At 39.6% G+C, this 14,765-nt stretch overlaps 1 protein-coding gene across 4 annotated transcripts in view; it reads right to left on the bottom strand.

Moving 5' to 3' along the window:
- Window positions 1-14,765, bottom strand: part of RapGAP1 (Rap GTPase activating protein 1) — a 277,491-nt gene that overhangs the window by 73,402 nt on the left and 189,324 nt on the right. Inside the window, exon 1 of one of the 4 annotated variants that reach the window (XM_090111815.1) lies at window positions 13,836-14,611. The exons of the other annotated variants lie outside the window; for them this stretch is intronic. Within the exon in view, the coding sequence (XP_089967941.1) occupies window positions 13,836-14,066 (231 nt within the window). The 5' untranslated portion in view covers window positions 14,067-14,611. Of the gene's footprint in view, window positions 1-13,835; window positions 14,612-14,765 lie in introns of those variants that run through there. 4 annotated transcript variants of the gene reach the window in all.

Genomic DNA, 14,765 nt, shown 5'->3' on the forward strand with positions numbered 1-14,765 from the left:
AGATGTTAATAAAAGTTCTCTGAGGAAGATGCATGATTTTCAAATACCTTGTAAGGTAAGGTGAAAGCTGTAAACCCAATAATATTGGTAAATGTTTTGAACATTTAAATTTACCTTTTTTGTGAGAGTAATTTATGTATGTTTATCACTTTAATATGCAATTAATTTGTAATATTTTTAACTAAAATACATTAAAATCGGTTCAGCTTTAGAGTTTATAATTTCTACTGTCTATACTTTATAACCAGTCAAAGTAAAAAGGAAAATGATACATACATTTATCATATTAAAAATATTCACCGGTAAGTTATCACACCTGTGTAAATATAGAAGATTCTTTGCGATTTCTTGTGCATTATTAATTCAGATGTTCTCAAGGATCAGTTTCAACAGCAATAACATGAAAATGTTATCTACTATACGAATAGTGAAAAAAAAAACACGATATTTATATACAATTATCACAATCTATGGAAAAAGTGTAAAGAAATTGAACCCAATAACTATTCGATCGATTTTAAAACTATTTTACCATCAAAAATCAGTATTTACCGATCCTGCAGACAAAGCCGGGTCATACAGCCGGTATAACTGCATAGCTAAGTATAAAATATCGCATATTATATCCTCCTTTCGATTTTGAGTCATCAAAAACGATTGGAAAACACACTATGACTTATTTCGTAATTTTAGGTGCAAACAAAACCGAAAATTCACATAATATTATCCTTATTTCTCTTTAAGTTAACATGTCTTATTCTTGCAAATGATTCCTTTGTTCATAAAACTGTAGAATAATCTGTTAATTAAATATAATTTCAATACTTGCATACAATTAAATTTTTATACAGAGCAGGTAAAGACGATTTCTTTGTCTTTCATTATTAGAATGAAATTTCAAGCAACTCTCTTTTCTACGTATTTTTTCCTCTTTAAATGGTTTTTCGTAAAATAATTTTACCTTATAAAAGATCAAATAACATACATTTAATTAACTGACTTAACCCCGAAAAACAAGCGACCGACTTATTGTTCTTCTTAAAAGAATTCATTTGTACGCAACCGTTACAATACAAAACAATAGCGTGTTAATAAATCCCCAAGTCAATACAATAAATACAAACACATCATTTAGGCTGGTTTTAGTTTTACGCCGACGGCACGCGCACCGTCAGCGCTGATGGCCGAGATATATGGACTTCTAGGAAGCGTTTTTAAATGATGCGTACCTATCAGCGCGCACATTGGTCAGCGCTGATAGCTACGCGGCCGTACGCGTCGCGCGTCGGCCCCGCGTAGCTGTCGGCGCTGACGATCGCCCGAGCGCCTCTGCTTTCAGTGAGCGTTCTAGCGTCGAGCGGAGCGGCAGCAATAATTAACACACTCCGCATTTTGGTCGTCGTCTGTACAGTATGGCGGTCAGTACGATACTAAAACGAGCCACGCCGAGCCTCAGCGCTGAAAAACTACGCGCTGAGCTATGAGCGCTGACGGTGAGCGTGAGACTAAAATCAGCCTTAGTGTATCTTGCTTCTTCTCACGCTTTTTTTTCGCATGATCTCTAATGAGTTTTGCATGACTAAGGCGGGTGAAACTCAGAAAAAGCCATTAGGTTTCACATTGGAAAGCGTTTCCATAAACAACATTAATTATTGTAAAAACTGAGCAGTTATTATTATATGTGCATACGGTATGCGGTCGGAATGTTATTATAAATCCATTTGACCAGAAACTGCTGATATTTTCGAGGAATAAACATTAATTTTGTCTTTACAATGATGTGTATAATGCTAAGTTTGCATACGCTCAACTTAATTGAGATAGCAAGTCTACAGTAAAAAAGAATAATCTGTCGAAAGCTCAGCAGTTTATTTGTAGCAATTATTATAACTAAAAAAAGTTTATTTTATCCAAGTTCGTATTTAATTTCATACATTGTCCGTTATTAAGTAACGGCCTATGGCGAGCTTATTTCTGAGAACTCAGGACAAAATATTATTGTAACAACTTACATTACAACTTTTAATTTAATGTCGTTTCCAGCAAACACGTAAAAGTCTGCACCACATATTTCAACCATAAAAACATAACGTTTCTCAATAATTAGCATATTCTAGAACAACACAATCGCTAGAAAATTTGATTGGCCATTAAAAGTTTTCATTCATTTGCGTAACCATAGTTACAAGTTTTATGCAATTCGATTCGAGTTTTACAATCGCAATTAAGATTTACATATAAAAGTGTTTAATGTTATAAAATATCGTGATATGTTATATTATATAAGAATCCATTCATTTGTTCGCTCAGATAATATTTATCTTAAATACACTCTTTGTTTGAAATAAACGAAATCATTGTCCGCTTTCGCTTCACGTCGATTAAAGAACGAACCTGATTTTTATGATAATTTGTTGATACAATAATGAAAGGTATTTTATGTAGAATACGAAATTATTAAATATATTTTATTTGCACGTAGGTGAACTATAAAGTTTCATTTATAACTTTGATTTTCACGAGTCTAGTTATCGTGAAACAAAACAATGAAATATCACGTACAAATGTCAAGATTAAACTGAGATGTGTTTGCAGAAATCAAAGGGGACTTTAAACTTAAAAGCTACTAAAATCCTGCAATTTTTAACAACACCATAACGCAAGTAAATAGGAACGTGACATTTTTTTGTGTAGGTACACATATTTAGGAATCTTTAGGTAAACTACAATTATAACGATTAACTACTTATTTGAAACCATTTTATAATTCCATTGATTAAAGTCAAACTACATAATATATCATAAGTAAGTTTAAATTTATTATATTATGATTTATGACACTATATGTTCTAAGGTAGGTACATCAACTTGAATTAATTATAACTTCAATAAATCTCTTTGATATTGTTAAGTGCTAACAGCAATGACATTACGATACAACTTGACCTAGGGCACAATATAACCTAATTCTCTATTCGATAGAACAATAGTCGTCAGAAGCCACAACTGAATTGTCAAAAGCATCAACTAGCAATCTGTTGCTTTGTCAACTTTGATAGACCCTTTGTAACATAACTTTCTATAATATAGTTTAGATAGAATTTATAGAACGTAGTTATGATTCAATATTCATTAAGATAGGAACACAAATCAAACGAACAAATGTTATGAAATTATATACAAATTTATAAAATATTACACTTTAACTAAAAGGGAATATTTGCGCATAGGTACCTAATAATGCAAAAACTTTGTGTTTGTGTATAAATTAATTGAATGATTTTCAACACCATGCCTTCTACTAGTTAGGTACGTGTTATCAAAAGTTCAAAACGCATAATAACTACATTCGTATCTGAGCATATATTTATCAAGAACATCTTCAAAGTTCAAACAAATCACCTTTCAATTGGCAGATAGCCCTCTGTACAGTGTACACGTGTGTCGAATAAGGAACAGTTAAATTCAATACTTTCCAATATACATACATTTTCGTGACAGACTTCGTTGTTTGTGCTACATTCATTCGTCGCGGACCATTTCCTTACAAGAGAAGATGCGTTCACGCATCGGACTCCGTTATTTGAGTTACTGTTTATTTTAAACAGCTTTCTGATACAACACTATATTTAATGTTTATCGTATTTGTTCTATAAATACATATATTATTAATGAAATGTGTAGGTATAAGTGTAGTTTACCAGATCCTAACGTTAATTAAAATGTCATATACATTGGATATCAATACGAAATTTTGGGAGCGGCAAATGGGTGCAATAGGCTGCCATTATGTGTATTCAATGTGTACTGTAATAAAAGGCAAACACGTAATATTTTACGTAGTATAAGATAAAAATATCACATTATTTTTACAGCAGAGTTTGTAGGTTTGTATGAGAATTCATTATGGGTACAGACTATTTTGGGAACCGATTGCGAAATAAAAGAATGCTCGAACTTTCATAAAGTGAACTAAATATAGCCTAAAGTACTTAACAATGATTTATGTTTAGTGTTGTAGTAAATCAAATAAAAGAACCTCAACAAAAAACATCTATACTAAAATTCCAAAAGGAGTCTGAGCTGAAACTTAAACATTTGTACAAGTGAACTTATAATCGCTATATTGTCCAATATTTACTTCCAACAATGAACAAATTCGCGAATCCACTGCACTATAAATGTAGATAATCGGGTGCGATGTATTATATCATCCACATCAATAACACTTGATTTACTGAGACCATAAAACCATAATCAGGTCGTGGCGATTCATCACCGGCCTGTCAATGTTATCTCCCAGTTTTTGTATCATTACCGATAGTGCATTAACCTTTTTGCGGGTAAACTGTGATACGGATGAGAGCATATCATTCACACTTTACCTCTCTTCAAATTCCGTCTATTTATAGCTTGTACTTTTAGATTTATAGCTTGTACTTTTAGATATACCTATAGAGCTAAACATTTTCCTATCGACTTATAATTTAAAATATTTCTTTGTCGGTTGAAGTAGTTAGATTCGATTATTTATTTGAAGTTATTATTTTTTATCAAGATAGAGTCACGTTAACTAAAAAATAACACAGGAAGACATTAAAGTAAATAAATTGCAAATTCAGAATGATCCTAAAGAACCAGTTCGGTAAAATAATGCCAGTTGTTTACTTACAAGCTAATGAATGATCATCAATTAACAGATCCTATTTTAAAGCCTCAAGCAGAAACAATAGAGATCATATACGTATAATGACCTGGTTATAAAAATAAACCACCGTCGATTTTAAATCACACATCATTAGTTAAACAACAATAACAGCTCATAACAATCTACAAATATAGGTAGTCATTAAAACTGTTTGCTCTTCCACTTTTCAAAACGTCAAACGAAATCAATTTAACGAATTTGTTGGTTATATAAAAACTGCAGCATTCCACGGTTACCAGAAATCTGTGTCAGGGTTTTTTTATATCTACATCATCAGATTGGTCTAATGTCAGCGACCGCTTGACAACAGTCAACGGAATTGTCATAGTGCCAAGTTGGGCACAATGTTTAGATGCAACATTCTACTGGTTTATATTATTTCATAAAAATTAGCGCGAACATTCATTGTTTCGACATTGGATCAAAATACAGTCGAATTGACAACCTCCTCCTTTGTTTGAAGTCGGTTGAGGAGGTAGGTGTGATAAGACATACAGTGCTACATCAATAATAATAATTAGTAAAATATACCTACACTGTTATATATGTATTTAAAAGTATTAGGCAATGAACAAAACTATTAGTACTATAATAAGATAGATATAGATATTACCTAGTATTACGGACTAGCTACTCACATTCAAGATTTTCAAGGTTAGCATAACTTTCAATTCATAGATAAATTCTCATATAAATGTAAAATAATTAGAACTAAATTCTATGGAGCAATTATAGGTAATGGAGCTTCTATTTATACTGCTCATATTTTTGGATTTAAACTAATTGAAGGAGAGGTTTTTTTATATTATTTTACGTCTTGTATAAAATAAAATGAGTCCATTTTACTAAGCTTCTATAGAATTAGGTCATCAAAGGTGAATAAATCATGTGAAAAGGCGCTCAGAAAATTCTCAGGTATTCAGCGTGACCACGGGCTTCAATGGGCTTTATATACGAATCAACATAATTAAATTAAATATAATTCACGTTTTCGATACATTTAATTGATATTATTAATTAAATTTATCCATGTTCAATACATTGAAAACCCTCAATAAATTCATCGTAATTAAACTTCTTGAAAAGCTTCTTGAAAAACTTGTTGAAACTTACACTTCTTGAAAAACTTGAGGGAAGCGCAATAGGAAAAAAAAGAAGCGAAACGGCCAGCAAACCCGGAAGGTTAGGAAGCTCCGGGTTCCCTCTACGTCGGCGGTTGTGATTGCAATCCAGCCGGGTGCTGAGGACCGCGGTATTAGCTTTGCCTCGGTGCTGAAGGAGGCCAAAGCCAAAATTGACCTAGCCGAAATCGGCATAAGTGCGGTTCGCTTTAAGCGATCCGCCACTGGTGCTCGCATTTTAGAGGTTCCCGGCGCCGCTAGCTCGGAGCAGGCCGATGTGCTGGCGGTCAAACTGAGGGAGGTATTAGACAGCGAAGTGGTTAAGGTGTCCAGGCCAGTGAAGAGCGAAGAGCTGCGTATTACTGGGCTCGACGACTCAACTTCAGCGGACGAGGTTGCAGAGGCCGTGTGTCGGGTCGGGGAATGCTCCGCAGAGCAAGTTAAGTGCACAGGCTTGCGATCTGGACCTAGGGGCATTGTTACGGCCTGGATCAGCTGCCCGGTGGCAGCTGCAAAAAAGCTTTCAAAAGCGGGCCGCATTCAAGTTGGATGGACCTCGGCCATGGTGCGTTTGAATGATCCGAAGCCCCTGCGCTGCTTCAGATGTCTGGAAGTGGGGCATGTCAAGGCCCTATGCTCTTCTACAGTGGACCGCAGCACTATCTGCTATCGTTGTGGGGATATCGGACACAAAGCTGGCCAGTGCACTGCCACGGCCGCACGTTGTGTTCTTTGTGCGGAGGCAAACCGTCCGGCGGATCACCGGCTTGGGAGCAAAGCCTGTAAAACTAAGGCTAAGAAAGGAAAGCAGGCGAGTGATGGCTCGGAGGCCCCCTCACTCGCTGCTCCGGCACCCACTGAGGCGCCGACTGTTGAGGCAGCGGCTATGGAGACATAATAATGTCTTCACTTCAAATGATCCAGGTGAACCTCAACCACTGTGCCAGGGCGCAGGATCTCCTGTACCAGAGCATGGCAGAGTGGGCTATTGATATGGCAGTGATTTCAGAGCCGTACACTGTGCCCTCACGGAGCAACTGTGCAGGAGATCTAGACGGCGTAGTCATGCTGATGGCGCGGGGTGGAGTGGAGCTCGAGAGGATAGTGAGGCGAAGTGGCTGTGTGGCGGCTTCGTTTGGTTCTGGCATTGTTGTGGGAGTATATTTTTCACCCAACCGCCGCCTCTCTGAGTTTGAGCAATTCCTAGACGAGGTGAAACAGGTGCTTGATCTCGCACATCCCCAACCAGTGCTATTGGCCGGAGACTTTAACGCCAAATCCGTAGCGTGGGGATCTCCCATGACCGATGCGCGTGGTGTGGTGCTCGAGGATTGGGCGGCTTCTTCCGGATTGTCCCTCCTTAATCAAGGGTCTGTACTCACATGCGTGCGGCAGAGGGGCGGCTCCATCGTTGATCTGACGTTTGCGAGCCCGTCTCTTGCCCACCGTGTGCGAGACTGGAGAGTTCTGGAGGACGTTGAAACGTTATCGGACCACAGGTATATCCGTTTCGGCGTCGCCTCACGGGAGATTCCCGGTCGAGTGACTCCAAGTGAGGGACGGCGACCGCGCTGGGCGTTGAGCCGCCTAGATAAGGAGCTGCTGGTTGAAGCCGCTATCGTGCAGTCCTGGCTTCCTGTGCCGGAGGGAACTGTGGCTGTTGAGGTGGAGGCGGCGTGGCTCGCTGATGCCATGACGCAAGTTTGCGACGCGGCCATGCCCCGTGTTGGAAGGATACCACCCAAGCGGCAAGTTTACTGGTGGTCCGCCGAAATTTCCCAGTTGCGCTCTTTCTGCGTAGCTGCGAGGCGGGCGTACACCAGGTGTCGAAGGAGGAGACACACTGACGCAGAGGAAGCGCAGTTGTATGCTGCCTACAGGAGCTGCGTTGTTGCTCTACAGGAGGCCATTAGCCGATCTAAGGCGGAAGCTTGGGAGGAGATGATAAGTGGCCTGGATCGGGACGCCTGGGGCCGGCCGTATCAATGGGTGAGGCAAAAGATCCGCCCACGTGCCCCGCCCCTGACCCAGTCACTTGAGCCCCAATTTCTGGACCGAGTAGTGGCGTCGTTGTTTCCGGACCGGGAGAGACATCCTCCGCCATCGATGGCGTCGAGGAATGTTGCGCCACAGGAAGAGTCAGATGACGCCGTTGTTCCTTCGGTCACGAGAGAAGAGCTGGAATCGGCTGCAGACAGGCTTAAGAGAAAGAAGGTTTCGCCTGGTCCTGATGGTATACCTAGTCGAGCTTGGGCACTTGCGCTACCGGCTCTTGGCTCTAGAGTCGAGCGCCTGTTTTCAGCGTGCGTACAACAAGCCCAGTTTCCTGGAAGATGGAAATCTGGTAACTTGGTATTGATCAAAAAGCCAGGCCGCCCAGGGGATTCGCCGTCGGCTTATAGGCCGGTGGTGTTACTAGATGAGGTGGGAAAGCTCCTTGAGCGTATTCTGGCGGCGCGCCTCGTTGACCATCTTGAAAGAGTTGGGCCGAACCTCAGCAACTGCCAGTATGGCTTTCGGCGGAAGCGATCTACCCTAGACGCAATCTTATGTTTGAAGACCGTTGCAGTGGATGTGGTCTCCAGAGGCGGAGTACTTTTGGCGGTATCTTTGGATATCGCCAATGCTTTTAATACCTTGCCCTGGACGTGCATTCTGGAGGCACTCCGCTACCATCGCGTGCCCACATATTTACTACGGATGATACAATCATACTTGTCAGATAGGTCCGTATCGTACCTCTCTCGGGATGGGTGGAGGCAGAGGCCTATGTCGTGCGGTGTTCCACAGGGTTCGGTGCTAGGACCGCTCCTGTGGAACATCGGCTATGACTGGGTTCTGCGTGGTGAGCATCTCCCAGGGGTCGGTGTGTTATGTTACGCCGACGACACGTTGGTGACTGCTCGTGGAAACTGTCTAAGTGAGGCAGCCCAATTGGCGACAGCTGGCGTTGATCTAGTTGTGAATCGTATCCGCCGGCTAGGTCTGAAAGTGGCCTTGGAAAAGACGGAGGCGCTGTGCTTCCATGGCCCCCGTAGGGCACCAGGGGCTGGTTCCTGTGTACAGGTGGGGGGCGTGTCCATAGAGATCAGTCAGACAATGCGCTATCTGGGAATTTTCTTAGACGGTCGTTGGTCTTTTGCGGAGCACTTCCGTCGCCTCGCCCCCCGGCTCACCGGAGCGGCCGGGGCACTGGGAAGCTTGCTCCCCAATCTTCGGGGGCCTGGAGATAGCTGTCGCCGGCTTTACACCGGTGCCATCCGCTCAATGGCCCTGTACGGAGCGCCCATCTGGGCTGATTCTCTTAGCGCCCGGACTAGACCCCTTCTGCGTCGTCCGCAACGGGTCATGGCGCTAAGAATATCGCGGGCATATCGGACTGTCTCTTTTGAAGCAGCCTGCGTACTAGCCGGAACCCCCCCTTGGGAACTTGACGCTGCTGTACTCGCGGACGTGTACCGACGAATTGCTGGGTCCAGGTCTTCGGGGCTGGAACCAAACCCCGAAGAAGTCTCGCGCTGGAGGGCTTCGGCTCGCGAGCGTCTGATGGAGGAATGGGTGCGGCGTCTCGAGAACCCAACTGCAGGTGTAAGGACGGTGGAGGCCATCCGGCCGGTCCTTTTAGAATGGTGCAGCAGACGACATGGGGCTCTCACGTTCCGCTTGACACAGGTACTGTCTGGACACGGGTGTTTCGGACGATACCTGTGTCGAGTCGCGATCCGGGAGCCAACCATGGCCTGCCATTGGTGCCCAAGCGAGGAGGATACAGCGGACCACACGCTGAGTGTGTGTCCTGCGTGGTCCGTGGCTAGACAGCGACTGGTCGCTGCTGTGGGGCCGGATCTCTCGCTCCCGTCCTTGGTTCGCGCCATGGTTGAAGGCTCCAGGTCCTGGCGTGCGGTGGTCGCCTTCTGTGAGGAGGTGATGGTGCGAAAAGAGGAGGCGGAGCGGGTTCGTGAGGGGAACCCTCTCGCGGACCCGATGCGGCGCCGGCGACCCTTTAGGCGCCGACGCCGAGTCGCGGTCGCTAGCGATCGCGACCTGCCTCCCTAGCGAAGGGCTCTGGACGATGGACCGGGGACATGCTCCATCGTCCGGGGCAGTGAGGTGACATGAGACGTGTTCCGCTCATGCCGCCTCGCAGAGGAAGGAGGAGGCGCGCACGCGCGCAGCCGTAGGTGGTAACGGAGGTGGGCCCGTAACCGGGCGTCCGCTGCCAGGGTCGTGGACGATTTCTAAGAGTACCCGCGGCCCCGGCTAACTGCGCGGCTCGACGGAACACAGTGGGGTTTTAGTCGGTAAGAATCCGACATAACCCTTGACTCCATCCCCGGGGGCCATGGGTATCTTTCGAAGATTTCCCCACTATAAAAAAAAAAAAAAAAAAAAAAAGGAGGTAGGTGTGATAAGACATACAGTGCTACATCAATAATAATAATTAGTCAAATATACACTGTTATATATATTTAAAAGTATTAGGCAATGAACAAAACTATTAGTATTATAATAAGATAGATATAGATATTACCTAGTATTACGGACCAGCTACTCACATTCAAGATTTTCAAGGTTAGCATAACTTTCAATTCATAGATAAATTCTCATATAAATGTAAAATAATTAGAACTAAATTCTATGGAGCAATTATAGGTAATGGAGCTTCTATTTATACTGCTCATATTTTTGGATTTAAACTAATTGAAGGAGAGGTTTTTTTATATTATTTTACGTCTTGTATAAAATAAACTGAGTCCATTTTACTAAGCTTCTATAGAATTAGGTCATCAAAGGTGAATAAATCATGTGAAAAGGCGCTCAGAAAATTCTCAGGTATTCAGCGTGACCACGGGCTCATTAAATTAAATATAATTCAGGTTTTCGATACATTTAATTGATATTATTAATTAAATTTATCCATGTTTAATACATTGAAAACCCTCAATAAATTCATCGTAATTAAACTTCTTGAAATAATAAAAATCGTTACTAAAACTACCATCGATTCTGAGTTTAAAGAAAGCATCTGTTTAAAAAAATCGCAAGCTGTCACAAAAGAGCTATAATTTTCCCGATTTTTTCGAACCCTTATAGAATTTCTCTCTTTGCTATCTATAATAATATATGAAAGTTGTTATGCAAAAATACGAAATAGGAATACATTCCTTAGAATCACCCTTTATATTAATAAAATTTCACCCCAAAAGCTTGAGTATGGCCACATCAAATGTAATAGCATCGCGGTAATAAAAACAGGGTTGCCAATTGACTGAAATAAATAATAAATTCTACAAATAGACTCATTATTTTTCTCTACATGCGGAGTCAGTCAAAAAATTCAAATAATTTTCATTTTCTATTTCTCTTTGTATTTTGATTCGATAATTATCCGTTCGCCAATTTCAATTCATTCGTATTTTAACATTTTAGACTCAACTATCTTATAAGGTTATTAATATCGATGGGAGGAGTAGTAAACTTTTTTCATTAAACTTCTGTAAGTTCGTTGTTTAGGATAACAAATTTTGAGATTTATTATAAAGAATGAGTAATTTATGTAACAACCACCAAAGAAACACAACTTTTTAAACTTTACCGATAAATAATAATAGGTATGTACTTATAATTTAAAGGTAACAATGTGAATTATGATTGTGGCAACCCTACAAACAGACACTCAAATGTAATTGGAGTTAAAATATTCGTCACGATTTGCGCTAAGCTGTAGCAATATTACGATTTATTTTGCCACTAATAATAATAATTTTCGCAAACTTATTTCTTGAAGTACATACATCAATAAAAACTTTTTATCGGTATATTTTTGTATCATAGCAATATTCACGTAGAAATTGTAAACATTTAAAATAACCAATCACTCAAATTTTACTATCATGGTTAAAATGATGATACATTTTAAACAGTTGTAGTTGTTTCGAAGAGTTAAGTAAATTCACGAAAACGATTCTCAAACTTTTTAAAAATATAGATGTATTATCGGAATCGTATTTGTCTTATAAAATAATAGTACACCAGTCATTACTCAATAATAAATGCAAGCGTTATATTCATATAATGTTACAAATTATCTTTAGAAACCAATCAAGATAAAAAAGAATGTCATGATTGCGTTGATATCATAGTCACGAAGGCTTTCGTAATTGCTATCTCTACGTAGGTACCCAGAATATATATTTAAAAATTAGTACCTACTTATTCAAAACTTTTTTTTTTACTAATTAGGTACTGTATGTTAAGTTTCTAATAAACTAATTTCATAATTTTAACGATTTTGTTTCTTTATAATAATTTTATTAAATACTGCATCAATATGAAAACTTAATTGAGCTGGATAAAATAAGGAATTTTGGTACCTACTTTTATATTTGTTAAATTATTACCTATTCAGAATAAATTTTTTAACGTAGGTAGGTACGAAATTATTTTTCTATTAAAGGTAATTAATTGCTTGTGCGGTTTTTTTATTATCTACAATTCATTTTCTTTACGTTACCTAGTACGTTACCTAGTTAGTCATATAAATTTCACCAAATTCGGTCCAATCCACGTGTAAACGAGAAAAGATAGACTTGAATTTATAATAGACGTGGTTTTAGAGAGCATTAAATTTTATAATTCCCCCACGAAATTGCAAGGGACAAAGCCATAAGTAAATTTGCATAACCTAATTTCGAATTATGTTCCCTGTTTGAGAATAACCTTTACTCATAACGGTCACTTGGTACACAGGTGGTTCATTTGCCTTTACTTGAAAAATTACAGCCTTGCCGAGAGAAATAATAACTGGGCGAAAAGATTTATTGAGTAACCCTTTCTTCAATTTACTTTTTATTACGACCGCTGCTACGTGTTCTAGGTATAAATATACGTGATGTGAGTACATATTACACTATGTAGTAAATAATCTTATATCTAGACTGCCTATATATTCTCAGGCACGTAATCAGTAAATGTAATATGAATGAATGTGACAAGAAATGTTTGTATTTATAGCATGCCGCACCGCAAAGAGAAAATATATGAATTAAATTGACAGTAATTATTAATAATAAACAATAACATCCACTATTTCAGTGGAATTATTACAATTTGATAATTTGGAGGTTATTTCGGTTTAATGTTGTTATTAAATTAATAAATTATTAACAAATGATGACTCGAGTCTGAAATGTTCAGTTTCATAAATAAAGTTAAATAAGAATAAATGTTTAATAGTTAGGTAAACCTACTTACATTATATTTTAAAAAGTTAAAATCATCCAAGTCTAAAAGAATCGGCTACATACAAACATACAAGCATAGATATTAAAAACATACAGGTGAATCTATGTAGGTATGTTTGTATTTGTATCTGGCTAATCTCACAGGAGCATACTCTCAAGATGTAAACTTATCCGGCAGAGAATATCTAATTTTAATAGCCTTGACACAAAAATGATGTTTACCTACATTTCATTAGCGAAACGAGTTCTAAAACCGCAGGTGAACGTCACTAGAGAGGAGACTCAGGTGAACCGGACTTTGCCAAAAATACCACTTAACCGTTTCTCTGTTACTCATGTTTACATAACTGATAGTAAAATATGATTCATGTGATATGACAATATCTACAGACGACTTGCGACAGTTCAACGATATCTTATTAACATAATATCAAGTTTGAATAGGCCATATAAATTATATGTTATTGTTATTTGTTGTACCTACGTGAATAAAGTTTCGAATAGTTTTCCATTTAGTTTAACAATAAATAACTACAAAATCTAATTTCTCTGGCGCATATCAAACAGCTGTTGCAGAAGTCAGTATTGACATTTTAATAAAGTCAGTGCAATTTGTAATTCATGTAGGTACATGAAATACATTTATTTTCAAGTTTCGAAACATTTAATCACGTCTCTAGTTGACATTATTTATGCAGTTGCATTCGCATTGGCATAACAGTGTAGTCAATAAAAAATAGAAACAAATGACTATCGACTCACCTCTTTCTGTTCAGTGGGAGTACTGGACCTGACTCCTGTCAAATCTTTCCACCTAAGCACCCCCATGACTGCCTGTCGCACCCACGATCCCCTACGCCCGGTCCTCCCGTTGGAAAGTTCATCAACCACACCACACAAAACTGTATTCACTACCAATCCCCTACCACCACCATCTTTTTCACTTTTCAGCGCCACTTCGCTGCTTATCGGTAACGACCGTCTCTCCCTCATAAAGCCAGAATGTTTTTTCGAATCAACAATTTTCAACGCCTGCCGAATCGCATCCTCGAGTCGCACGCGTCATTAATCATCATAAGATCCAGCTTCAAAGAACTACGTAAATCTCGCGGTTAATCGTTTATTTTTATTATCACTTTTCGGGTCACCCAGCTGCTCGTGCCCTGAGCGGCCGAGAACTTTTGCAATTATTTACACGCCTCAGGAAAAACAGTCCCAAAAATGTGTCCCAGATAGCTTTGTCCAAAAATGCTATTCACGGCGACGTTAAAACTTTCACTTTGCACTGCCGTTTTCCCTAGAAGTGGGTTATAATTTCACGTGTATATGCATCCAACAAACTTTGTTTGTTTTGATTACACAATAGTTCTTCTATATAATATTTCCGTTCCACTTATCGGTCGCTGAATAGTTGATAACAATCAAAACAATAATAATATAGGATCACGTACGGACTTCCGAAACTGTCAAAACACGAGCGAAACGTGAGAATCAAGATAACGAGCGATACGTCCACACTCTCTGACGTTCGAAAACGGAATGGAAAAGCCGAAAGCGGCAAAGAGCGTGCCAGACGCAAGTTGCTAGTTGCTACATGCAGCAAGTCACCAACGGTTCAGTAATGACGCCCCGTCTCTGTCTTGGTTACTGCGTTTCCTTACGTACGACAAGGAAAAATAGATTACCACAATA

This window comes from Colias eurytheme, chromosome 17, assembly GCF_061535395.1.
Source record: "Colias eurytheme isolate Ceu_HAF_F1 chromosome 17, ilColEury1 Martin Lab GWU primary, whole genome shotgun sequence".
Classification (NCBI taxonomy): domain Eukaryota; kingdom Metazoa; phylum Arthropoda; class Insecta; order Lepidoptera; family Pieridae; genus Colias; species Colias eurytheme.